We start from the raw sequence: 26,415 nt of genomic DNA on the forward strand, positions 1-26,415 counted from the left end.
CTGTGGATTTTGAGCTCAGAAACCAAGAAAAATGAGTGCAAGCCATTACATATTTTCCATGGATTTAATTTGATGAGTTTTTTTTTTTTTTTTTGGTGCAACTTTAACTGAGCTCATGGTTGGTGTATAATGTACATTCGTAAAGGCATGTTTTTGCAGTCTGCACTACCCTCAAGCTCATTCACTCCATTTTGTCATATCTACAGTGCCACCTAGTGATACAGAAGCATGCCAGAAAATGTTGTAGCACTTCATTTTTTTTTTCTTTTCCCTCAATGGTTTGTGAGCTACTGAAAGGTCTTCTCACACAAGTAAGCTTGTATTTCTCATTCACATAAAATCTAAAGAAGAAATAACTCACCAGCTTAGCATTTTATACATCTATATTCGTTATTGGACTGCATGTTGATGACTGATTATACATGTATGCAATGTGGAAATTAGAGGATTTTTGTATGTTTTCAATGCTTGATCCAAAGTGACACTCCATAATCCACATTTTTCTACACAGAAATTTCTAGGATTTATGAATGACCACAATCCTTATTTGGCTACACGAGTCATGGACAGATTTAAAGAGTGTGACTAGGATACAGTGTGAGAAGTCGTATTTTTTAATCAGTACTGTGGAAAAACCCTTTAACACAGTAAAATGCTGCTAATGCACTCTGCCGTTCTGTTTTGCTGCTCATCAGTGATGTACCTTAGTAGCAGAACAAGAGTTTGCATTTGTATCCATTTCACATGTTGTTGGAGAAATCGTCCTAACCGAGATCAGAGAGCTTTGTTCGGTTCATCGCTGCATCTGTTTAATACTGCAGATGACCTGAGAGTGTGCCTTGGGTGTGCAGAGGGCCAAGTGTTTTATTACATTAGGGATTTTGGCCTATGCAAGCCGCCTTAGGAGCCTAAGTATCCATCCGCCAGTTTCTAAATGGCCTGTACTGCCTCACGTACATCTTTGGAAAAAAATTAAATAGTATTTTTAAACTCTTAGGTACCTTTTACTTGGATTTGTGTTGTGGTTTGATACAATTGTTTCTGATATGTTGATTGTACTTTAAACTTTTAATATAATTGCATTTCTTGTAATGACTTTTCACCAGTTATATTTTTCTACTGTTACCTCAGAGAGGGTAAATAACAGTGACCAGCTTTGCAGCTTGAAAGCATCCTTAGAATAAACTTGCTTCAAAAATATTCTTGCATTCTTACTGTGTGTGTTGATTGAGGACAGATTGATTACTCCCACATATTGTACATTTTGACTACAATAATGACAGGAAGCGACATGCATTTCAAAACTGTATTTAAATCATCCAGTTTGCCGAAAGCATAGTGATTAATGGGTTGAGTTGAACCTTCAAATTGTCTATCTTTTTTAAAATGTCTAGTTTCTGGACCCCAGCCAACTCTCTAGTCCATTACAGTCAGTTCAAGTTTATTGACCACCTTGTACATGAGTCTTAATGTGGACATACACTAATGTCCACTCTTCCCATGTCAGACAGGGTGAGGTGTGCGATATACATTAGCAGCTTGACATTAACACTTGCAATTGCTTCAAGTATGTTTAGAAAGGAAGAAGCTGGAATGCAAGGATGGCCACCATCCATACCAGCTCAGCTGCAGTAATACTGCCCAGCACTGGTCCGTCTCCTTTTCCTTGACTGAAGCTCTTCAAAAAACTTGTGGATAGCCTCAGGGGTCACATCCTATAGCCATGATGAAGATAGTTGTTATGGTCTGTTACACTATTTTTTGTATTCGCTTGAATTTCAAGTGTCTACTTACCTTTCCCTGGTCAGCAAACTGCTGAAGGAACTCTCGTAGCTCTGATTTCATATCATTGTACTCTGTAAAGATAAAATCAGAATATTTCAAGCAATAGGTCATCCTAGCTAAATTATTAAACCTCAATTTTATCTAATGGTTTTTGGAAAAAAATCTTGTTGAATTTCAATGAAAAATAATTTGGTGTTTAAGAAATTTCTTACTAAATATTAACCTGGGACCTGTTGAGTACAATACTTGTACATGTTTTTACAAATCAATTAAAATGTGTTTAGTAGTACATTTCTGCATCTCATTACTTTACCTACAGAGCTGTAAACATGTGGAGCTTGTAAGAAAGCCAAAAATAGTAAGAGGTCATGCTGCCAAATGGATATTCTGAAAGTTTTCTTCAACATCTAGAGATGTAGGCTGGTGGCTAGTGTATAACCGAGACAAACACACTACTAGAATGCCATTGGGCAATTTTGCTCGAGGTCTTCTAAACCGAGCAGCCTGGAGAACTGTTTATCATCATGCTGATGTAAATGTTTGAGAACCTTGGGTTTGAAAAAGGCTCTATATAAATAATGTTTTAAGACCACTATCCTGTCTGGAAAACCAGACACTATCATTTATTGAAATACAAAACTTATTTTTTTTGACTGATTGTCCCTTCATTAATTCCAACATGTCAAAACACAGTAAAGATGATGACCCATGTTTGGCAAAAAAGTTTAGTATTAAATGTCCAAAGGCATCCCTTGGCATTTTCCACATCTTCACCACAAGGTCCCTGCCATTCCTCTCAGGAAACTCCGATACTGAGAGCTGTTCTTTTGTACAATTTAGACACATGAGGTTAGTCCATATTTATTTGAACCAGACTGCATTGTCGGGATGGATGACAATACGTGGGTTGGATAGTATTATCAGACATTGTTGTTTACGTGTGACAACAAGTACAAGGTAAGTGCTATGAAAACAACATAATCATGGGCAACAATAAAACAAGTCCAAGCAAAGTAATAATTACCTAGAGCATATTAAACATTTTAAAAACAAATTAATTTTCTGAACCAGGTTTGCTCTGTAAAAAGGTTATGGAAGGTAATTTGTTCAATTTAAAAAATATTTATGTATTAATTTTTTAAAAATCATTTTCTGCAGAACAGCAGCAATTGATCTTTTAGAGCGGATACTATTGTAAATAATTAGTTAGTTACGTTAAGGACTTGACTTACGTTAAGGACTTCTTGAAAATAGCTGTTTTGAAAATATCCTGTATTACTTACGATAAATGATCTCCAGCTGCTGGACATGATCCAGGGAGCTGAGGCAGGACATGAGCAGGTCTTCCTCCAGCAATGCCTCGCCCTGATTCTCGTATGCGAGCACAGTGTCTGACTCATCCATCAGGAACTGAATACCAGCTTCCACGTACGATCTCTAAAGGGAGATTAGCAAGCAAACAGATACGACAAAAGATGGCCTTATATGAAATTCAAGTACAGACTTCAACATGTAACTAACATTTACTTTTTTCAAATTATATGCCAACTGAAAACGAGGAAGACTTCTTTTTAATTCAATTTAGGACAGTACACGTTAGCGGTCAGGACCGGGATCCTGCAGGAATCAACAAGTTGTTTGAGTGGGTGTTTTTTTGCTGTCATGAGGGAGGACCGATATGAAGCTTGAAGGAGAAAGAAGGGCCAGGTTAAAGGACATGGTAGTGGATTGGACTAAGCAGGGAGTAAATGGTTCCCTACTCCTTCAAGTCAGGTTGTTTATAGCCAACCAAGTTTGTTAGCAAATACCACAGACATGTACAAACAAAAAAAAACTGGATTGGTCAAGACTGGGTGTGGGATCTTCAGTACAAGCATCTAGCATTCTTAAGTGATAGCCACATGTACTGAAATAGGAACGATTTGAAATAACCTACCTTGCAGTTTGTGCAAGTGCAAAGCTTGATCCGCCAGTCATACGGCCAGAACACTGCCCCCACCCTTGGCCTCACCAAGCCTTTGGCCTTTAACTCCTTCAGTTTGCATGGTGCAGTTTCAGACTGGCACTTCGCAGGACACCTCTCCATCTCCTCACGCGTCCTCTTGTGGTTTACAGCTTTAATTCCATTACTGGTGAGCTGTTAAAGTGAATGAAATGTACTATTTAATTGAATGATGTGTAATGTAAGTTCAAATAGAAATTAAAAGTTCCTTGTAAACCTTTTCTTGTAAGGGCTGAATGAGAGGCAAATTTATTTTGAACATTTTGCTCCCTCTGCTGGTGGAATATGAGAATTGAAAAAGCAAGAACTTTTCTTTAATGAAGATTTGTGCAGTACCCATTAGCAGACAATACAATATCTTCACTGTATCATGTTGACTGTTCCTCACCATCGCTTCCTTCTGACAGTCTTTACTTGTGGAGGGCCCATCATGGCAATTACTGCATGAAGGCAACATTGCATCTTTCTCTTCTTTATTTCCAGCCACAGTATCATCCTCATCCTCTCTACAGAGACTCAGGTTGGTTACTGGAGGGCCTATAAGAAATACATCATACACATTACACTGATCATAACATTATGACCACCTGCCTAATATTGTGTTGGTCCCCCTTTTGGTGCCAAAACACAAACTGTGATGCACTGGAACACCCCACAGGAGCTGCAGTTTTGGAGATGCTCTGATCCAGACGTCTAGCTATCACAATTTGGCCCTGGTCAAACTTGCTCAAATCCTCACGCTTGCCCATTTTTTCTGCTTCTAACGCATCAACTTTGAGGACAAAATGTTCACTTGCTGCCTAATATATCCCACCCACTAACAGGTGCCATGATGAGGAGATAATCAGTGTTACTCACTTCACCTGTCAGTGCTCATAATGTTATGCCTGATCGGTGTATATTACCATGCTTTAAGGAAGTGCTTTTGTAAAGGAATAACTTGAATAGGAAATGGGTGTGTGAGCACGTGTGACTTACATGCAAAATAGGCAGCATAAGTCCAAAGGAAGGGAGCGCTGTTCATACAACTCTCACACACCATCTCCAATAACTCCTCCGAATCCACGACTGCACAACCCAGATGCTAAAAGAAGACGGCAATAAAATGAGACATAATTTTATAGTCTATAATCAATTGTGCTTCATGAAAGACTTCATGTAATACGGAGGAAAAGCATACCTTTGAGTGGTACCAGTCTTCACAGAGAATACACTGAATCATTGCTTCACCAACCTACCACCACAATGAAAAATAACACAACAAAGGTTCAGCATGGATATGGTACATGTCAAGTTAATTTTAGAAGTGCTTCTAAACTTAACTACTAGTGCATTAACATTTCAAGGAATAGCAGCACCACATACCTTATCATCCTCATCAGGATAAGGTCTGTCACAAGAGCAATAATGGCCAAAGAAATTGTGATTATAAACGTTCTTGATGTTTCGTCCCTCTTTGTCCTGCGAATAAGTGTAACATAGATGAAACCAATGTTGGGCTTGGCATTATCTCATATTTTAGTATAAATTCACAGCAAGAATTTGAAGTGGTGCATGGTATAAACTTATCAGACAGGTCAAACAGGTCAAACAGGCATTTCTTGAAGCCTAATTAAAAAGTGTTTTAGCTTTTTAATTACTGTTAACGAAGGATGATTGAGCAGTCACTTTACAAAGAAAGAATTTTGCTGCACAGACTGCTAAGGAATAAGTCCGGCATCCACTTACAGGGATCAGTGTGCATTTAAACGAGCCAAACTTGCTGTTACCACAATCACAGCGAAAGTTCCTGTAAAAATATTCAAAATAAATAAAATAAAAAAGGGAATTAAAATAGAAATAAAGGTCATGGTGTGGTGTATTAAATTAGCAAATGTGCAAAAAAAAAAAAAGAGAACTTCAAATCATTATATAAAGAGAGGTGTACCTTTTCGTGTACAGTTCATAGATGTTGTGGCCATCGTGGCAGGTGTTAGCACAGGCCAGGCAGACTCCAGCCGGCTCCATGTCCTCACCTGTGCAGGTACTGCAAGCAAACACAGCCTGTCGTTTCACATATCCCTGCAACATACAGACAGACAACAAACTACATTAATCAAACTACAGTAAAACAAAACAAAGATAAACAAACTACAGTAAGCTACCGCATATAGGCTTCATTCAAAACAGCTGTCTACTCCCTCCATTAATGCACTGCATATGCTGGAATGTAATAGTCTCATTATATTTCACATATATCACATTATATTGCCAAACATTTTGGGACACCCAAATTCAGGTGTTATTTTTCAGGGGTTTGGCTCGGCCCCTTATAGTTCCAGTGGAAGGAACTCTTAATGCTTCAACATACCAAGACATTTTGGACAATTTCATGCTCCCAACATTGTGGGAACAGTTTGGGGATGACCCCTTCCTGTTCCAACATGACTGCACACCAGTGCACAAAGCAAGGTCCATAAAGACATGGATGAGCGAGTTTGGTGTGGAGGAACTTGACTGGCCTGCACAGAGCCCTGACCTCAACCCGAGAGAACACCTTTTGGATAAATTTGAGCGGAGACTGCAAGCCAGGCCAAAACTGTGACATCTGCCTTCACATGCACATGAATGTAATATGGAGTTGCCCCCCCCTGCTAACCTCCTTAACTTAATAAGTCCGGTCAGTGTTTTTGTAGCTGGTAGGTCAGACTAATGTAATGTATGGGATTTTATTTTAGCAGGGCAGGTATGCAGAGAAATACACTATATTGCCAAAAGTTTTGCCTTAACATGCACATGAATTTAAATGACATCCCATTCCTAATCCGTAGGGTTTAATAAATTTGTAAATTTCCCTTTGGGATGAATAAATAAAGTATCTATCTATCTATATATCTATCAATAAATCATCTATTATGGAGTTGGCCCGCCCTTTGCAGCTATAACAGCTTCAACTCTTCTGGGAGAATTTTTGACCATTCCTCTAAAAACACATTTGTGAGGTCAGGCACTGATGTCGGATGAGATGTCTCCACTGTAATTCATCCCAAAGGTGTTCTATCAGGTTGAGGTCAGGACTCTGTGCAGGCCAGTCAAGTTCCTCCACACCAAACTCACTCATCCATGTCTTTATGGACCTTGCTTTGTGCACTAGTGTGCAGTCATGTTGTAACAGGAAGCGGTCATCCCCAAACTGTTCCCACAAAGTTGGGAGCATAAAATTGTCCAAAATGTCTTGGTATGAAGCTGAAGCATTAAGAGTTCCTTTCACTGGAACTAAGGGGCCGAGCCCAACCCCTGAAAACCAACACCTGAATTCAATGATTTGAAGGGGTGTCCCAAAAGGCAATATAGTTTAGTGCATTAGATAATCTATAAGGAGTAAGGGGTATGGGATTGAATCACATAGTGACACACTATCACTGAATTCAATCACAATCGTTAATATTATCAGCAACAAGAAAATGACTTCACATTTATAATCACTAAGATCATTATTAAGATGTTAAGTCTCACCCGAGGATATGAACACTTATCCGGATCACTTCCAGACAAAACGGCGAGAGCTTCACACAGCTCCTCATCCTCCACCTCATCCATGGAGCTAGTGGCCTCCTGTCTTTTATTTACATCCATTCCTTACGCTACACACAAGACCTTAACCGATTAGCTATCGTGCACACACACACACACACACAAAAACATACGGTTCTAGCAAAAACAACAAACACGGGACTAGCACACAGTGTGACAGGAGCAACAATAGAGGAGCACAAACCCCGGAGTTACAAACAGCAGAAACATGCAGCACATGACTTCCGGTTTGGACCCGGGGACAAATTTGGCGCGAAATAATGCAGTATTCACGGGCGCCTCAATTGTTCTGCGTTAAGTAGGACAGTAATTGTGTATAAATAAATTCACAACACGTTAGGTAGGCAGATTATTATTATTATTTTTTTAATGTTCTTGACATTTATCCCCATTGTTAAAATATACACGATGCAAAACGACGAATTCAAACGTAAACCAACGACTAAGTTGTATTAAAACAAAACAAAAAAAAAAATACCCACTATGAAACTTATTTCCAGCTCTGGAATCAAGATTTAAAAATTTGCTGCAAATTTGGATCTCGAAATTGCTTTCGAGAACAAAAGTATACTTTATTTACAGGTAGGAGTTCAGGTTGAAACTCGTTATCAACCAACATTTCGAGAGCATGTGAACGTACCTCGAATGACAGTGATCTGTTTTGTTATAAATCTGCGCCCTAGCAGTTTGTCACATATTCCTACAGAAAAAATACATCTATATATCCTTATGGTCTTTGATTGTATACTTTTGTCTAATTGAACAGTTAATAGGGTTTGTTTTCTTTTGTTTTTTTTAGAAAAAGAATTTTAATACAAAATCCCTTACCTGTTTCCTTATTTGGTGTGGGTGGCTGTTTAGTGAGGAGCAGCAGAGGACTGACTGAGAGACAGGGTCAGATTCAACAAAGAATCATTGTCCCTCCAAAACAACACAGAAGCTTCACCTGCGTCTGTAACATAGAATAAACCAGAAATGATGTTTATTATACAGCCACACGCCCGCTTTATAAATCCCCCCACAATTAAACAGTACAATTAGAAATGTGAATTTATTATGATTTCTAAACGTAATTCATTTGTGCCTACTGTGCCGTGTGTATTAAATCACTACAGTTTAATCAGGAGCACAGTAAATGTATCTGTAGTAAGCATGTAAGCATTAAACGCGGTTTTTACAGACAGGCGCATGCGCAGAGCGCTGCCTTGTGTTGCTGGGGGTAACGGGACGCCTGAGAGTCAGCTAAAGAGGCTTTAGCTAACTCAGCTAAGCTAAACTAGCGATAGAACGAAACGCAATTCGCTTTAGAATAAAATGGAAGTGACGTTATCTATGGATCCTCTATTTCTTGCATGGAGTTATTTCAGGAGAAGGAAGTACCAGAAATGTTCAGATCTTTGCACGAAGGTGTTGGAGGAAAATCCGTACGACCAGGTGCGTCTGTTTAGATGGATATAACACGTCTGGACGGCTATATAGCAGCAGGATTGCTAACGCTAGCTAGCTTGACTAGAACATAATCCTCTTAAACTGGACTGCGGTTAAAATAACAATAAATCACAGACAGATTATAAACAGTAGTGGTCGTAGGTTCTAGCTGCTACTCGTGTCCCGTTTCTGTTAAAGAAATTAATTTTGCTTGATAGATAGATAACTAAGTTAACATTACATGGTTTGTTTAATATTACCTAGTCGTCATATCACTCCAGCTCTCCAGGACAGTGTGAAGCCAGACTAACTTCGTCTGACCAGCTAGCGGCTACTAAAGTAAAGGCCAAGCTGATAAACCACGTACCACTTACATTAATAAATACATAAATGTTTAATATTATTGGCTTTACTCTTGTGTTATTTTCTTAAAAACCTGCTTACAAAAAACTCCCCAAAACTGTTCCCTCAAAGTTGGGAGCATGAAATTGTCCAAAATGTCTTGGTATGCTGAAGCATTAACAGTTCCTTTCACTGGAACTAAGGGGCCTAGCTCAACCTCTGAAAACCAACAACAGAGAAGCGTGATTCGTCACTCCAGAGAACACATCTCTACTGCTCTAGAGTCCAGTGGCGGCATGCTTTACACCACTGCATCCAACGCTTTGCATTGATGTAAGGCTTGGATGTAGCTGCTCGGCCATTAAAACCCATTTCAGGAAGCACTGTTCTTGAACTAATCTGAACACCACATGAAATTTGGAGGTCTGTAGCTATTGACTCTGCAGAAAGTTGGCAACTTCTGCACACTGTGCATCTCAACATGCGCTGATCACGCTCTGTGATTTTACATGGCCTACCACTTTGTGGCTGAGTTGCTGTTGTTCCCAATTGCTTCCACTTTGTTATAATACCACTAACAGTTGACCGTGGAATATTTAGTAGTGAGGAAATTTCATGAATACACAGGTGGCAACCTATCATGGTACCACGCTTGAATTCACTGAGCTCCTGAGAGCGACCCATTCTTTCACAAATGTTTGTAGAAGCAGTCTGCATGCCTATGTACTTGATGATTTTATACACCTGTGGCCATGGAAGTGATTGGAACACCTGAATTCAATGATTTGTAGGGGTGTCCCAAAACTTTTGGCAATAAAGTGTATATTGCACATTAATTTTCTTTAATATATATATATATATACACATATATTTAATTTTTTTTTTTAAATCAAGTTTGTTTTGCTTTGTGAAAACACTTTTCAAGCATTATAGGGTATTTGCTTCTAACTTAAATGTTTGATTTATCACTCCTTTCTACCTCACCTTTTTGCCAAGGAACTTCAAACGTCACTCCATATTTCTGAGGTAACAGCTCATGTCTGTTTAATCCCTGTTCCTTGATGTCCAGTATTCCTGTCAGTGAGGTGTAGTAGTAGCAGACATTTAGCTAGAACCTTAATCACACCCACTTTACCCTTCGAGTTATACCTACACCTGTACCTCAGTGTTACTCAATGTATATCTGCTTTAATCTGGTCCTACCCAATGCCCCTTTATTCATAGAGTGAATATATGTCAAATGTCACAGTTCTGTGATTTTTTTACTGCTTTAACACATCTACTAAACTTTTAATTACTCAAGTAAAATAAATTTAATTACTGAGTAAGATAAGGTGTGTTTAAACAGGGAAATTCACAAGTGTGTTTAGCCTTTATATTTTACCGGTGTGCATCTTCCCACTGAAGACCTTAATGGTAGAATGTGTACACAAGAAAGGGAACCATTTTGTTGAAAGACACTTTATTTTAGTTTATTAAAATACTTCTTCTGGCACCCTGAAGGCAGCTTGGAGCCTGAAGACAAGGGCCCTGACTGAGATGGTGTATATTGATGAAGTGGATGTTGACCAGGAGGGCATTGCAGAAATAATGTTGGATGAAAGTGCCATTGCACAAGTAGCACGTAGGTATTTCCATAACGCTGTCATCAACCCCAGCATCAGCCTAATTTTTATGCTGTGTCACTATTAAAACAAATGAAACTCTTTTTTTTTTTGTTAGGACCTGGAACATCACTGAGGCTGCCTGGAACAAGCCAGGGTGGAGGAGGACCTACTCCAGCTGTCAGGTTTATAAAGGCTAATGCATTAATTTAGCTTGTATTAGGTATGTTATTTGTAAGCTGTGAGCATACCTAACCAAACCATCATTATAAAAAAACAGGTGAAGGATAATGAATAAAGGCAGGGGTCCCATTACCTATTAAAAAAATACAGGCAAAGACCCACTCAGTTATTAAAGTTTTTATTAAACCTATTCAACCGGTCGAACATTCTAAGAACTCCATAATAAACATGATTTTGATACTGTGTTTTCTACCATTGCTAAATACACAATCATTATTCTCTTCACTTTGAGAGCTGTAGGTCCAACAGTTTCAAATTTTGGTCTAGTGGCTAGGATCCCATGCTTTTACCACCGTGGCCTAGGTTTGTTTCCTGGGCATGGGACCATCCCACCCACTGGGGCTTTCACTCATCCATGCACTCTCAATGCCTCTCCCAAGCCTGGATAAAAATGGGAGGGTTGAATCTGGAAGGGCATCCGGAGTAATCAAATATGTGGATCAGTTATTCAATGTGGCAACCCTTAATGGCAGAATCCAAAAGAGATTTTTTCACTGTCTTTGATGGTTTTTTTTAGACCCATGACCCAGTCAGGACGTCCCATTACAGGATTTGTAAGGCCCAGCACTCAGTCTGGTAGACCAGGGACAATGGAGCAAGCCATCAGAACACCTCGAACTGCAAACACTGCTCGTCCAGTCACTAGTGCTTCTGGGAGATTTGTCCGATTGGGCACGGTAAGGCTGTTACACAGTTTGCATATTCAGTGATATTCAGCTGTTTACCTCAAGAGTACCATTTAAAGCTTATGACAGTAATTGCATGTGTTTCAAGAATGTAACCAGCTGTTTTATCAATCTTTCAGGCTTCTATGTTAACACATCCGGATGGACCATTTATAAACTTGTCCAGGTTAAATCTTGCAAAGTATGCACAGAAACCAAATTTATCCAAGGTATTTCAACTACAAATCACAAGTCTCTAATGGATTTGACATTCTAGGAATAATAATTATTTCTTAATTCCAGTCTTAAATGATTACAAATCTCTTTCTCTCTCTTACTCTTATGCCAGACCTTATTTGAATACATTTTTCACCACGAGAATGATGTCAAAAACGTAAGTAGTCCATGTCACTTTTTGCTTATACCAAGTAGATGCAATATCTGGCTTTACATGTGCTAAAAGAAGCATGTGTTCAGAAGAAAAGTAGCTTTCAGTGTCTTGATACTGATTTTGTGTGATAGGTGAGACACATTTAGTGGGTAGAAACTGGTAATGTGTGGGTAAATGGGGTGAGCAATAAAGCATAGATTTGTTTGCAGTCCATGGTTTAACTGTTTCCTTTGTGAAACATTTCAGGCTTTGGACCTAGCTGCACTCGCTACGGAGCATGCACAGTTCAAGGATTGGTGGTGGAAAGTCCAACTTGGGAAGTGTTATTATAGGTGACAAAACACTATTATAACAACTTATTGCTAGAGTTGACACATTTATTTGAAATGGGTCCCGTTAATTACACTGTAAAATTAAAGAGAGATTTATTCTGATTCTTGATGTTGCATGTTGACTGTATTGACTGACTGGTTGGATGTTTGCATTTGCAGGCTTGGTTTGTATCGTGAAGCTGAGAAACAATTCAGATCAGCCCTCAATCATCAAGAGTTTGTAGACACTTACCTCTACCTTGCAAAAGTAAAAAAAGTTCATTCCAGTTAACTTATTTATACTGCACACATAAAATAATGGAAATATATAACAGGAAACTGATGCTCTCTCTTTGTCTTTGTGCACAGGTATATCAGCGAATGGATCAACCCATAACTGCCTTGAGCCTTTTTAAACAAGGCCTGGACCATTTCCCAGGAGAAGTGACTTTGTTGACTGGGATTGCTCGCATTCATGAGGCATGTATAGCTGTCAGATTCTGATAGACAAATATGCAGATGTCATTTTGAGCTACAATGAAACTATATTTAGCCAAGTGTAGTAACTTGAAAACTTTGGCCACTTTAGGAGATGAACAACATCACTTCGGCTACAGAGTATTACAAAGATGTCTTAAAGCAGGACAACACACATGTGGAGGCCATTGCCTGCATAGGAAGCAACCATTTCTATACAGATCAGCCAGAGATCGCCTTGCGTTTCTACAGGTTACCTTCCTTATGAAGAAGAAAGAATGTCATTGAATATGGGAGATTGTATAAATATGTAATGCTACTATATCTACTTCACGTTCCTCAGACGGTTGCTGCAGATGGGTGTATATAACTGCCAACTCTACAATAATCTGGGACTGTGCTGCTTTTATGCTCAGCAGTATGACATGACTCTGTCTTCATTTGAGAGGGCATTAGCCCTGGTTTCCAGTGATGAGGAGCAGGCTGATATCTGGTATAATATTGGACATGTTGCAGTGGTGCGTCTGACTCCCAACATTCAACTAAAAAAAAGCTCTTACTGGTTAAGTATATAGAAAACTGATAGCTCTTTGTTCTGTTGTATCTCTTTCATGCAGGGTATTGGTGACTTGACGCTAGCTTATCAGTGTTTTAAACTAGCTTTGGCATTTAACAATGATCATGCAGAAGCTTACAACAACTTAGCAGTGCTGGAGCTACGCAAAGGCCACATTGAGCAGGTAAGGCACATTTATCAGTTCTATCAATCTCATGATTTTATTTATTTATTTTAAATATATTGTAATGTGTAATTTTGGGGGCTTGTAGTATGTGTATGTGCCAAACTAGCTAATTATTAATTTCATAGATTTTATTTCAACAAAAAAAATTTTTAAACTCTTTGTATACCACACTGTTATTGAATTCTCGTGTGATTGGTCAAAAGATACTATTAAATTTAATAAATAGTAATATTATATTTAATAATAAAGATATTATTTCTGTAGTACCAACATACACAGGGACTGTTTTACATGCCACAAAAATGTATAATTTTCTTGAATATGACGTTTTCTTTGAAATGACATTTATTTAGCAAATAAAGGTAAATCTGTCATTCTGTAAGAAATAAACTTTAAGGAAGTCTTCAGTATTGACAGCTGAACAGGTTCTCAGAAAACAAACTGCATTTATTTGGTCCATCGTGCCACATCACAAAAGCCTGTACTTTATTATTTACCTATAAAGGCATGCCATGTCGTGTTCTATTTCTTACTTGTTCAGTGTGAAATGTCATTAGCTGTAAACATGGCTGATTATAATATATTTCATTTTGGTTTGTGTTCCTTTTAATTAAATAAAAGTAGCCTGCATTCTGAGAGCCTGAACATTTGTTGGCAAATGTTAGTTCATGTGGGTGCATAGTTTAATTATTGGAGCTGGCTTGCATCAGCCTCTGGGTTCAATGAGAAATGGACTTGCTATTTAGGCTACACTGTTCTAAGGCCCTTGCTCCGCAGACACTGTTATAATCCTTTTACCCGGGAATGTGCATGTGGAGCAAAGAATATTAAAGATTTTTTTTTATTATTATTAATGACGTTATAAGGCTTTCATTTTAGAATAGCTTTTGTTTTGGCTTTGCTCAAGGGTACAGTGATTCCACAAAAAACTGGTTGCATGCAGAAATGTAATGCGTATTCAGACATAAGGCTACCTTTATACTCCAAAATGAATTTGGGTCATATAAATAATCTTCCACTGAAACCAATTCACATATGGAATCTGAGGGAGCAAAACATTTTCCACAGATCATCTGAAATAATTAACATGTAATTTAGTTCCATTGACAGTGATGTTTTTGTTACAGGCAAAAGCCTTTTTGCAAACAGCTGCTTCTCTCGCTCCCCATATGTATGAACCACATTTCAACTTCGCTGTACTGTCAGATAAGGTAAGCAATATTCTATTCAACTATTATTCTTCTTGCAGGTATTTTCCCATGATGTTGGCTGATTTCGGACACCTCTCTATGTCACAGCATTCAGTTATTCATGTTACTAGAGTGACACAATACAATTTAAACATACATTCACTGTCCAGTTTAGTATGTACTGTACACCTGCTCATTCATAGAATTATCCAATCAGCCACCCAAATGTTCAAACTGCAGAAAACCCGGAGTAAAAAATAATCACTTTATAGCTGAGGTGAAAAGCAACTCTGAATAGGCGGCCTTTAAGCAGATGCACTACATCTGAAGAAAACTTTTGGTCTCACTCCTGTCATTGAAGAACAGGAAACAGTTGTTTCCTGTTTGGTACCAGTAACCATGTCACGCTCACTGAGATCACATTTTTTGCCTATTTTATCCACGTTTCATTTACATTAACTGAAGCTTTTAGTCTGTATCTGATGAATTTTTCACTTTTCACTAAACTCCAATTTATACCCTGTGTCTATCTGTGTATTTTATTTGAAAGGTGGGTGATCTTCAGAGTAGTTACATGGCTGCCCAGAAGTCAGAAGATGCTTTTCCTGAACATGTGGACTCACAACAGCTCCTGAAGACTCTCAGACAGCACTTTGCTGTGCTCTGAATCTTTCCTTGCGATATTTACACATTATGTGAAAGGCACAGTAAAGCAGGCTTTAAAACATTTTAAAACATCTAGAGAAATTAAAATGTCTAGGCACTTTTCATGCTATTTTTTAGACCGAACAGAGATTTAAATGAATTCAGTAAATATTTAAATATCTATGATAAATCTCAGCAAATAATTGCAATTTTAAAAAGATTTCTTTTGAAAATATTATGTGAGATGTAAACTTGTCTACATGTTTAGGATTAAAAATGCATACATGCAAATAGTTATTTTACTCATTTCAGTGTCAAGTTTTTGAATATGAAAATAATGAGCGATGGTTCTGTTTTATTCATATTATTCATATTATTATTATTATTATTATTATTTATTACAAAACCTTTCCCATGCCTATAAATACATGCTACCATATTCTACCACATTCCTACAGCAGATCCTAAATGAAATATGCACATGGACAATGGCAACATGATTTCAAAGTGTAATAATTTGGAACATAAGGAGAGAAGTGGGTAGAAGAGAGCAGATTTTTTAAAATAATAACATTTATTGTCAACAATCTGGTTAGTCAAAGATAATTTTTTAGGAAATTTATATTCTTAAATTTGTTTCAAAGTTTGTAACTACTCAAAAGCATTTATTTTTCTGTTTAAGAGAAAATAACATCAGATCTCAGACCTTCTGTCAGGCATTTTATTTCCTTAATTCATTTCTTCTATTACATCAATTATTAATTACTATTATTAATATTATTATTAAACTATTATTAAATTACTTTTACTCCGTGAATTTTGCCCTTATTTTTGTCAAGTAGAGTGTAAAAGTAGCAGTGTACCATCTATTTCCCAGAAGCACAAAGTCCTAGTTTATTTAAGTGTAACAGAGTTCAGTTTGTGTGTGTGTGTGTGTGTGTGTGTGTGAGAGAGAGAGAGAGAGAGAGAGAGTGATTAAGGTAATTGCTTACCTAAAAATAAATCTATAAGAGTATTGTTTTGTCTTTAATGAACTATCACTATTACTATTGGGCAAAACCAAGATAGTCATGATTAATTGAGAATTCTACAGTGTTTTATCCATTTCCTTCTCACAGATCCATCTTAGTGGGTGTGAACATGGTGCATCATTCCAGGCCTTCATTGGATTAGCAGTGGGATACACAGCCGCACAATCCTCTATAGACCGGTCATCATTTGGCTCCCCGTCCATCCAGTAGCTATAAAAACCATATACTTTTTTATCCTTTTACCATAATATAATAAAGAAACAAGCTCATAGTTATCCTATTCTGCAGTAGCAAATGAAATGAAATCAGGTACCTTTGTGTCAGTGTAATCTCATTCAGCCATTTCCAGATCCCTTCTGTATGTTCATCTTTCAGTCCGATCCAAAATCCATTGTAATAACTGAATGGTAGGTTGTACCGAAGTGCTTTTAAACTCTCTACTATAAACTCCTAAGCAGAAGAGTGGAAGGTAATAATGTTATTAGCTAGAGACTGTTTCCAGCCTCAGACTAAACTTCTCACTCCTGTGGTGAAGTGAATGCAACAATATGTACAGCTTAAAAATGCACTTTACTCTATACACATGAATGTATTCATTATTCATTCCCTTACATTATGATTGTGCAGTAGGTGCATTGAGGATTTATATCTCAACCTTGCTATACAATGTGCTAACAAAAAATTAGGGGGCTTTGAAATACCAAAGGAAGACAAAAAATTGCCATAGATAGTATAGATTGTAATATCAGTGTTAGTGATTAGTCAATTTGTATACAAATAATGGTACTCATCTACAGTTCTTAAACAACACCTATTCTCAAAACCAACTACAGATGTCTGCCTGGTCTCATGACAACTAAAAGATTTATAACTGATTTATAACTGATAATCTTCTTAAATCACAGTAGTATTGAAGGGAAGCAATCATCTTTAATGAATTATTGATATTAATAATTCATTAAAGATGATTACTTCCCTTCAATATTATTGACGATTTATTACGATTAAAAAAGAGGCATAAATGTCTTGCACAGGGTATTTGAAACTCTGAGACTACGAAGAATACAGCTTTCCTTTCAAAAAGACATAAAAAGACTAGGTTAAGCTGAGATATGATGCTAGAGATGCAAGTGTTCATCGACCTTGTATAAACACTGGTGTGTAGCACAGTTTTTTATTCAGTGAAAAAATATACTTAAAAAATATCACCACGAAAACAATCCAATGGTTTTATATGCGTTTTAACGAGGCATTGATGAGTATTACATTAAAACAAACTAGACTAACGTTTTTGGAAACTTTGGAAATCACACCTCAGCCTGGCCTTGAATATCCCATTCCAATACTATGGGTATTAATATTGACTTGGTCCCCACCTTTGGTGTTATGATAACCTTCACTCTTTTGGGAAGGCCTTTCATTAGATTTGTGCTCATTCAGCTACAAGACTGAGGGAAAGCTCAGAGGTCAGCTAAATGATCATACCCTTCAGCCACTGCAGGAAACCTTGGGGTTAACCATGGACAATTAACTGTCCTTTTCCTCGCACACTGCTAATATGACACACTCATATCGGTATCTTTGGTGGTCAGGTGTCCACAAATTTTTGGCCATATAGTGCCTTGTTTTGTTTTTTTTTTTTGTTTTTTTTACAGAATTCAGAAACAGAATTTGAAATAATTTACTGTGGAGAAAACCATGTATATAGACAGTGAAGGTTTATTTCTGACCTGTTTCTCCTTTGAATCTATGACCACTAAGTCAGCTCCATTTTTTATGCAGTCCTCCCTGGCTCCATCCCAGCCTCTGCGTGAAGTCATCGAAGACATAGCAAAATAAAGACATGTGCTGTTCATCAGCACCCAGTTAGGCAAGCACTTACCACAGTTGTCTTCTGTTAAAATTGAACACAAATAGAACACAAATCTAAGAAAAAAATACATCAAGTTGAAATGCCAAAAGAAATGAAATGGGTGAACATCACAGCTAACAGGTTTCCTGCTGTGTGAATGCATTCTTTGAAAAACAAAGACAAAAAGATTTGCAGTTATTAGAAGGCACATTATGAAAAACAAACTTACCAAGATGTGACATTTGAGATTGGAGTTTTGTTTTGTCGTTTTCTAATTTTTGTTTTTGTGACCTTAGCTCATTCTTCAGTCTTGTCTCTCTGCTCAAATCTACCTGCAGGGATGTGATCTTTTTTACGTCTTCAATGTGTTGGATTTTAAGTTCATTCCTGGACTCGGTCAGGCTTTTGTGGTCTGACTGTAGCTGAGCAAGTTGAGAGCTGATTACTGATGAGTTGAGAGACAGGATGTCATGTTTGTTATTCACCCTGTTAACTGGAGAATGAACAAGTTAGAGCTCTGTCTTTCATCAGCTCAGCTTTCAGAGTTATGGAACTTTCATAACGTCTACTACTATAGACATTTTTTAGCATTTCAATATATACTCACTGTGAACACTTAGTCCTATTACAACCAAAAGAAATACAGCACTTAGGACCCCCAGACCAATGGCTGCCAGTCGATAAGACTTAGAGCCCAGTTCATCTCTGACAGTAAACCTGGGCGCTAGATACGAAAAAACGTCAATCAAATCTACAGTCAGGACAGTGTGCAAAGACAGTGTAAAGATATGAGAGTTATCGCTATTAGGCTATTAATGACTACTGATTTGATTGCTGCTCTTATTATTTGTGTGATGACCTGGGAAGGCCTGTTGTTGTCGCTTAATTCTGTCAAACAGCAAAAAAATGCACCATGTAAAGCAATTATAGTCTGCAGTTACTATATGAAAATATAGCTTATGCACTACAACAAAATGGTGAGATATATTTCTTGTGTATTCAGAATTTATGACTTTAGAATTGGCCACTGTTAATGTCACAATAAAAAAGTCTAAGGGTTTGTTTTACAGATAATTAAAATAGCGACCAAATCGATCAGAAAAGCTAAAAAACCTAATCAACTGCAAACCCATTTATCTCTCAAATTCCATAAAACATGCTAAATAACAAACTGAATCTACACCTTGTCATGTTTGATAAATATATATTTACTTACTTTTTGAATATAGAGGATTAACATCTCCAGTGAAATCATCTTGGTTGTCTAATTCATTGTATGTGTCCTTTCCATGGTTTTCAGAGTTCCTCATAATTGGCACTTTTTTAAGATAACGCTAGATACGTGAAAAGTGCATTACGTGTCAGTGGTCTTTACTCTTTACTTTGTGCAGCAGAAACTGTTTGTCCTGACAGTGTCGCTGAACTCAATTACTGCTGATTGTGGGTGGACCTAAAGCTTTTGCAGAGATGATTCATGTTTGTTGTGATGAAGAAAATACCACGGAAATTTCTGTTGATCAAATAATATTTAAATAAAATAAAATAAAATAAAATAATATCATTAAATAGTCATTAAAAGTCATAATGCAACCTAGGGTTAGGGTTTCTGCAGTAGATTTTATACCAAAATAAATAAATAAAAGAGATGAAGTCAAATCAACAAAATGGGAATGAAAGGTAGACTGAACTGGATGCAAATGCAGTTAGAGTTTATTAAAAGAGCTGGCAAATAAATCCAAATCATGAGGCAAAGACAAACAGGAGACAGGTAAATGTCAGGCAATACACAAACTACAATAACACAGCATTTTCAAATGCCAAAATATCAGCACATCATATAAATAGCTTGATATGCTCAAATAATGGGACACTTGGCAGAGAGTTTGTTTTGGGACGTGTAGTTCAGGGTGGCCATGTTTGTAGGCCAGTGTTGCTTTCTGGGAAACAGAGTTTGTTGAGGATACTGGCATTAAGCTGACAGCACAAACACTGTATAAACATTATACACAGTGTTTCACAGTTTCCACTACAGAAACTAGGACTAGTCAAGTAGTGTAGCATTTCTTTGCAGCTAACAGTCATTTTAATCATTACAATTTTAGTTTCTCCCTTAAAAATTAGTAAAGTACACTAAGATGTGTACTTGTCATCATGACAATATGCAACATACGGTATAAAGTCGGATGAATAATGTTTCCGCTGGAACTAAGATGCAACATACATAACATACACGATGCTAACAGGACATAAATGAAGTACAGCAGGAATAAGGAAGCGTGCAAAGATTTTTTTTTTTTTTTGGTTGAGGAACGTAGAGTATGTAACTAAAAACAGAGAGTCAGAGAGAATTAGGGAGTTAGTGAACAAAGTAAGTGCTTAATTAAAAATAAATCTGCATGTTGTTAAATTGTATATTATTGAATTGATTATTTATTGTTGATGTTATTTTGTTGAATCATCTTTGATGAATTATAACTCTCACTATTGGACAGAAACATGATTAATTGAGGATTCTACAGGGTTTCATCTATTTGCTTCTCACAGATCCATTTTAGTGGGTGTGAACAAGGTACATCATTCCAGGCCTTCAGTGGATTATCGCTAGGATAGACAGCCGCACAATCCTCTATGGACTTGTCATCATTTGGTTCCCCGTCCATCCAGTAGCTATAAAAACATGCACTCATCATTACTGTTTATATATATATATATATATATATATATATATATATATATATATATATATATATATATATATATATATATATATATATATATAGCAGGTTAAATAAGTATTGATCACATCACTATTTTTCCTCAGTAAATATATTTTTAAAGGTGCTATTGACATGATATTTTCACCAGATGTTGGTAACAACCCAGGCAATCCACACATCTCCTCACATGTTTAAAATTAAATTAGCCTATGTGTAAAAATATGAAATGACACAGGGAAAATGTATTGAACACATGAAGAAAGGGAGGTGCAAAAAGGCATGGAAAGCCAAGACACCAGCTAAAATCAATCAGTAATTAGAAAGCAATCCTGCCTCTTGTCAGTGCAAACTAATATCAGCTGGTTAAGTCCCAACTGATGGCCGATAACATCTCATGATGGGTAAAAGCAAACAGTTCACCATTACTGAGAAAAATGGTGACATGTTCAATACATATTTTACCCACTGTGTACACTACCAGTCAAAAGTTTGGACACACTTTCTAATTCCATGGTCTTTCCTGATGTTTATTTCTTTCTACATTGTAAAACAATGCTGAAGGCGGCCGAAATACACAATAATGTCCTTTGAACAGTTGATATTGAGATATGTCTGCTACTGATGCTCTGTAAAGCCGTCATAACGGCTCTAATCTGAGGTGCTGTTAATTGGTGATTTCTGAGGCTGGTAACTCTAAATGAACTTCTCCTCTGCAGCAGAGGTAAGTTTTGGTCTTGCTTTACTGGGATGGTCTTCATGTGAGCCAGTTTCATCATGGTGCTTGATGGGTTTTGCAAATGCACTTGACAATACTGTTCTTGCAAGAACTATTCCAGAGCACCTGACCTTCGTGTCTTAAAATAACAACTGACTGTTTTTTGTCATTACATATGGATTACTTAAGTCCATGTGTGTTATTTCATAGTTTTGAAATTGTAGTATTGTTCTAGAATGTAGAAAATAAATCCCTAAACAAAAAACATTTGAATTAAAAGGTGTGTCCAAACTTTTGACTGGCTGTGTATATACTGTAACAAATTAATCTATATTTATTATAGAGACTTTATTTATAGAAAGCCATAAATGAATTAGGTACCCTTCTGTCAGTGTAGTCTCATTCAGCCATTTCCAGATCCCTTCTGTATGGTCGTCTTTCAGTCCGATCCAAAATCCATGTTTATAACTGAATGGTAGTTTGTACCGAAGTGCTTTTAAAGTCCCTACAATTAACTCCTATGCAGAAGGGTGGATGTTAAAAGTTAATAGTGTTTTTAGCTCCGGTGACTCTTTACTTTATTGTGTTTTGCTATGTGCTATTAAATGTCTTGTGCAATGTACAAACACCAACAAGAAGAACAAGCAGTTTAACTGCGTAGACTGCAGTTTTTCATTATAAACATGTTGTAGTCCAAAAACATGCATGAACAAATCTAAAGATTTTCTGTGCATTTTGTAGTGAATTGTTGGCCAAGTGTTTTTCCATAAAGATGCTACTCAAGACTATAAATAAAATAGAAAATAATATCTAATTTAAACATTTCACATTTCAAAGTCTAGTATGATTAATTTCAGAGACACAATTTCAAATAACTCACTGTGGACATAACCATGTAAATAGATAGTGAAAGTTTATTTCTGACCTGTTTCTCCTTTGAATCTATGACCACTAAGTCAGCTCCATTTTGCTTGCAGTCATCCCTGCCTCCATCCCAGCCTCTGCGTGGTATTGTTGAAGACACAGCAAAGTAAAAACATGTGCTGTTTATCAGCACCCAGTTGGGCAAGCACTTACCACAGTTGTCTTCTGATGAAGCAAAGAAAAATACATTTAACCTCAAGCCGAAAAGGAAACGACATGTGAAAGCTAAGACGTTTTCAGCTGTGTGAATTTACTCTGTCTGTATGCAGAGGTGTGTGGAACTCTGGAAGACAAAATCACTTAATAATGAAAAAAATTTTCAGTGATTGTAGTTATTTTTTACATTTATTACAGGGAAAAACTTACCAAGATGTGACATTTGAGATTGGAGTTTTGTTTTGTCGTCTTCTAATTTTTGTTTTTGTGACCTTAGCTCATTCTTCAGTCTTGTCTCACTGCTCAAATTTACCTGCAGGGATGTGATCTTTTTTACGTCTTCAGTGTGTTGGATTTTAAGTTCATTTCTGGACTCGTTCAGGCTTTTGTATTCTGACTGTAGCTGAGCAAGTTGAGAGCTGATTACTGATGAGTTGAGAGACAGGATGTCATGTTTGTTATTCACCCTGTTAACTGGAGAATGAACAAGTTAGAGCTCTGTCTTTCATCAGCTCAGATGATATCAAGTCCGAGTTATGGAACTTCATTTTGTTACCTTTTACTATAGACATTTTTTAGCATTTCAATATATACTTACTGTGAACGCTCAGTCCTATTACAACCAAAAGAAATACAGCACTTAGGACCCCCAGACCAATGGCTGCCAGTCGATAAGACTTAGAGCCCAGTTTATCTATGACAGTAAACCTGGGCGCTAGAAAAGAAAAAAGTCAATGAAATCTACAGTCAGGACAGTGTGCAAAGACAGTGTAAAGATATGAGTTATTGCTTTTAGGCTAGTAACGACTACTGATTTGACTGTGGCTTAATTCTGGTAAACAGACAAAAAAAATCAAGGTAAAAGTATCTTTATTAGACAATTTCAGTTAACAAGCATGTTTAACATTTGACTAGTTTAACTAATTCCAGGGTTTTATACAGTCTGCAATAACCTTATGAAAACAGAGCATAAGCAGTATAACATAAAAATGAGATTTATTTCTTCTATTTGCAGTGCCTCCGCAAAGTATTCACCTCCTCCCAATGATTAATTCTCCTTTTTCTGTATTGCAACATCTAATTTAAACATATCAGCATTTCTGTACAGAAGTAAAATCAGAATAACTGATATTTCGCAATTCACACTTAGATTTTCTTCGATTATTTAATGCAAATTTCCAGCAGTTTCAAAAGATCATGCCATAGATTTTCAGTTGAATTCTTAGCTTAAGTAAGATATTCCAAAATTAATTGCACTATACTCTATAACTTTCTTCCTCCCTCAATTTGCTTTATTCACTTTTATACAGTACAACTCTATTTGCTAAAGTTTTAATAACCTTCTCCATCATTTTTCTCCTCACAGCTTCAGTCTGAAGCTCCAAAGGGAGTTCCTTGGTCTGCACAGGACAGCATCTGATATATTTTTCAGAATATGATGTATTAATTGTTCAGTAATGCAGGTGGATTTATATCTGTAAAAAATATAAATACTAACCGATTGTGCAGGAATCATTTTAGACTTTTTTTAAAAATTTATAAATAATTCTGAGGACATCTAAATAATTATTTATTCACAATAATCATTTGCGATTGGTGAGTATTTTCTGCAGGCACTGTATACAGGCATTCTACAGTTTATATTTTCTCTTCATAAGTTTATAAATCTTGCTAAATAACAACTGAATTATTACATCTTATGTAATGATTGCTAAGCACATATTTACTTACTAATTGAATTTAGCGGATGATCATCTCCATTATCTTGAATTTCTAATCTTTTGTATGTCCCATTTTCCTGGTCCATTTTACTTTGTGCAGCTCAAACTGTGTGTCCTGACAGTGTCACTGAACTCATTTACTTCTAACAGTTTTTGCTGAGATGATTCATGTTGGTAATGAGGAAGTAAATGGCATGCAATTTCCTGTCAATCAAACTAAAAAAGCATATATTTCTGCAGTATTTACACTTTTAAAAGAAAGTTGTCACCCTTGCTGGAGTCAGCATTTCACTTCTGTGGAAAGTAATTGTTTTGCTGTGAATTTATCTGACCCTTGTCCTGTTGTTCCGCCACGAGGCCGGTAGAATGATAAGGGTTAGGGAGTTAAACATAAACATAATAATAAAAATAATTCATAAGGCTTCCATGGCACCTTTCATTAAAAAAAAAACACATCTGGCTCATGAAACCTAAAACCATTAGCCTAAAGTTGAGATACTAATAGTTCTGGTCTCATGTTCACATTTGGACAAAATGGTGAAAGTCTCATGAATATTTCGATTAATGATATAGACTGTACCAATCATTAAATCAGGAATAAAATATATTAAAGTATCTTAGACAATGATGTTACTCTGTTTGTTGCTGTATTCCATAACTACATGAAATTACAAAGGAATGGCTAAATCCTCTCTTCTTTTTCCCTATATAGTTCTCTGTATACATTACTCTATAACTACTTCAAAATAAATTATACGTATAAACATTTCCTGTGTGCCTCTCTTACGACTTATCTCATGATCATCTTACAAGTCTCATTTTTGGACATCACCGTCAACAGAATTAGCAAGTCAAGTCAAGAAGCTTTTATTGTCATTTCAACCATATAATGCTGACGCAGTACACAAAGGAATGAGACAATGTTTCTCCAGGACCCTGGGACTACACAAAATAACATAACAGCATAGAGCTACAAAACAACACAGAGCTAAGGACAGAAAGTAAGTTGTCCTAGCTACATAAAGTGCAACGTGTGCAACATGAGCAAGATAAATGTATAAAGTAAACATTACACAACAACGAATCAACATCCACCACAAACAAATGGTTTAAAAATATATTCTGAGTAAATCATTTGATTTTGCCTTTTAAATATAAATTTAAATATAAATAAAATTATTGACACCCCTATAAAATATTTCACATAAATGTAGACTTTCCGTGAAGAGTTTGAACATAAATAAGTCCTGTATTAAATAATGACGCTTTCATTTATAACAAAATGAAGACCTCATGTCTATTTGTGATAAAAGTGTCACTAAACTGGTGCTGGTGATTGTGATTGCGAGAGAATATAGTTGTTGCAATGTTAAATCATGTGAGGAACAGAAAAAAAAACAAGATATAACTGGGCAATAGGGAAATTTTGTGGAACAAGCTAAACACATAATTTCATACAGTTCATTACAATAAAATTTTGCTTTTTTTCCCATGAGCTTAAATCACAATGTACTGAGTTTATAACAATGACCTCACATTTATTACCTACACTGCATGCTCATCTTCTGTCCATCTTCAACACAAGTAGCCCTTGCAGCCCGGCACTGCTCGACTCAGCTGTAGAGCCACAGAAAAATACAAAACCTTCCATTCAACTTTCTTTGATTCAGGACTTTTCTTTCCTTCAGAACCAAGATGTGACTAGTCTATTTGCAGGTGTGTATAAAAGTCTTTAGAAGTGTGTGTAACATGTCAGAAAATAGCAGACAGCACTCTAATAGTGTTGCATAGGACAGGAACTGCGGATGCTGTATGCTAAGGTAAGGATCATTCAAAATGATCACAGAACATTTAGCAATTGCTTTCACATACTGCTTGAATGCCCTCACTGCAGCAAAAT

At 36.7% G+C, this 26,415-nt stretch overlaps 5 protein-coding genes across 7 annotated transcripts in view; 2 read left to right on the forward strand and 3 right to left on the reverse strand.

Annotated features, from left to right (window-relative positions):
* LOC131359123 (BTB/POZ domain-containing protein 7-like) overlaps positions 1-1,174 on the forward strand; it is a 29,810-nt gene extending 28,636 nt beyond the window's left edge. For both annotated transcript variants that reach the window (XM_058398721.1, XM_058398722.1), the window contains exon 11: positions 1-1,174. This exon is cut by the window's left edge and continues 2,600 nt beyond it. The gene's annotated coding sequence lies outside the window, so the exon portion shown is untranslated.
* A 118-nt stretch (positions 1,175-1,292) lies between these two features.
* On the reverse strand, positions 1,293-9,163 carry LOC131359125 (putative E3 ubiquitin-protein ligase UBR7). 2 transcript variants are annotated; one of them, XM_058398725.1, is made up of 13 exons: positions 9,049-9,163; positions 8,189-8,312; positions 7,283-7,410; positions 5,715-5,848; positions 5,516-5,576; positions 5,153-5,248; positions 4,968-5,021; positions 4,766-4,871; positions 4,176-4,324; positions 3,722-3,922; positions 3,069-3,222; positions 1,795-1,856; positions 1,293-1,715 (listed from the first exon to the last, which is right to left on the reverse strand). In XM_058398725.1, exons 3-13 carry the CDS (start codon positions 7,400-7,402, stop codon positions 1,623-1,625), a joined length of 1,230 nt encoding a protein of 409 aa, XP_058254708.1. In that variant the 5' UTR covers positions 7,403-7,410; positions 8,189-8,312; positions 9,049-9,163; the 3' UTR covers positions 1,293-1,622. The 2 variants fall into 2 exon arrangements, with proteins under 2 accessions (XP_058254708.1, XP_058254707.1); XM_058398724.1 differs by having other exon boundaries at positions 7,283-7,436.
* On the forward strand, positions 8,550-16,384 carry ttc8 (tetratricopeptide repeat domain 8). Its single transcript, XM_058398723.1, has 14 exons — positions 8,550-8,794; positions 10,634-10,754; positions 10,853-10,919; positions 11,495-11,654; positions 11,783-11,872; positions 11,992-12,036; positions 12,280-12,365; positions 12,525-12,612; positions 12,714-12,824; positions 12,934-13,073; positions 13,165-13,339; positions 13,439-13,561; positions 14,692-14,775; positions 15,305-16,384. Exons 1-14 carry the CDS (start codon positions 8,675-8,677, stop codon positions 15,419-15,421), a joined length of 1,527 nt encoding a protein of 508 aa, XP_058254706.1. The 5' UTR covers positions 8,550-8,674; the 3' UTR covers positions 15,422-16,384.
* A 28-nt stretch (positions 16,385-16,412) lies between these two features.
* Positions 16,413-19,691, reverse strand: LOC131359126 (CD209 antigen-like protein D). The gene is made up of 6 exons (XM_058398727.1): positions 19,499-19,691; positions 18,890-19,006; positions 18,512-18,775; positions 18,161-18,324; positions 16,744-16,880; positions 16,413-16,640 (listed from the first exon to the last, which is right to left on the reverse strand). Exons 1-6 carry the CDS (start codon positions 19,590-19,592, stop codon positions 16,487-16,489), a joined length of 930 nt encoding a protein of 309 aa, XP_058254710.1. The 5' UTR covers positions 19,593-19,691; the 3' UTR covers positions 16,413-16,486.
* A 279-nt stretch (positions 19,692-19,970) lies between these two features.
* On the reverse strand, positions 19,971-24,684 carry LOC131359127 (CD209 antigen-like protein D). Its single transcript, XM_058398728.1, has 6 exons — positions 24,526-24,684; positions 23,393-23,509; positions 23,005-23,268; positions 22,640-22,803; positions 22,096-22,232; positions 19,971-20,949 (listed from the first exon to the last, which is right to left on the reverse strand). The coding sequence occupies exons 1-6, from the start codon at positions 24,599-24,601 to the stop codon at positions 20,796-20,798; spliced, it is 912 nt and encodes a 303-aa protein (XP_058254711.1). The 5' UTR covers positions 24,602-24,684; the 3' UTR covers positions 19,971-20,795.
* Between the last annotated feature and the right edge of the window lie 1,731 nt (positions 24,685-26,415).

This window comes from Hemibagrus wyckioides, linkage group LG09 (assembly GCF_019097595.1).
Source record: "Hemibagrus wyckioides isolate EC202008001 linkage group LG09, SWU_Hwy_1.0, whole genome shotgun sequence".
In the NCBI taxonomy this organism is placed as follows: Eukaryota; Metazoa; Chordata; class Actinopteri; order Siluriformes; family Bagridae; genus Hemibagrus; species Hemibagrus wyckioides.

Coding starts and splice junctions, on each gene's coding strand:
- LOC131359125 (XM_058398725.1), bottom strand. CDS start 7,402: ATGGATGTAAATAAAAGACAGGAGGCCACTAGCTCCATGGATGAGGTG. Junction 5,249..5,515: donor TTAAATGCACACTGATCCCT/GTAAGTGGATGC, acceptor ACTTATTCGCAG/GACAAAGAGGGACGAAACAT. Junction 3,223..3,721: donor GCACTTGCACAAACTGCAAG/GTAGGTTATTTC, acceptor ATCTCCCTTTAG/AGATCGTACGTGGAAGCTGG.
- ttc8 (XM_058398723.1), top strand. CDS start 8,675: ATGGAAGTGACGTTATCTATGGATCCTCTATTTCTTGCATGGAGTTAT. Junction 12,825..12,933: donor GGATTGCTCGCATTCATGAG/GCATGTATAGCT, acceptor TGGCCACTTTAG/GAGATGAACAACATCACTTC. Junction 14,776..15,304: donor TCGCTGTACTGTCAGATAAG/GTAAGCAATATT, acceptor TTTATTTGAAAG/GTGGGTGATCTTCAGAGTAG.
- LOC131359126 (XM_058398727.1), bottom strand. CDS start 19,592: ATGAGGAACTCTGAAAACCATGGAAAGGACACATACAATGAATTAGAC. Junction 18,325..18,511: donor ATCTCAAATGTCACATCTTG/GTAAGTTTGTTT, acceptor CAATTTTAACAG/AAGACAACTGTGGTAAGTGC. Junction 16,641..16,743: donor GAGATTACACTGACACAAAG/GTACCTGATTTC, acceptor TGGTTTTTATAG/CTACTGGATGGACGGGGAGC.
- LOC131359127 (XM_058398728.1), bottom strand. CDS start 24,601: ATGGACCAGGAAAATGGGACATACAAAAGATTAGAAATTCAAGATAAT. Junction 22,233..22,639: donor TAGATTCAAAGGAGAAACAG/GTCAGAAATAAA, acceptor CCTTCTGCATAG/GAGTTAATTGTAGGGACTTT. Junction 20,950..22,095: donor GAGACTACACTGACAGAAGG/GTACCTAATTCA, acceptor ATGTTTTTATAG/CTACTGGATGGACGGGGAAC.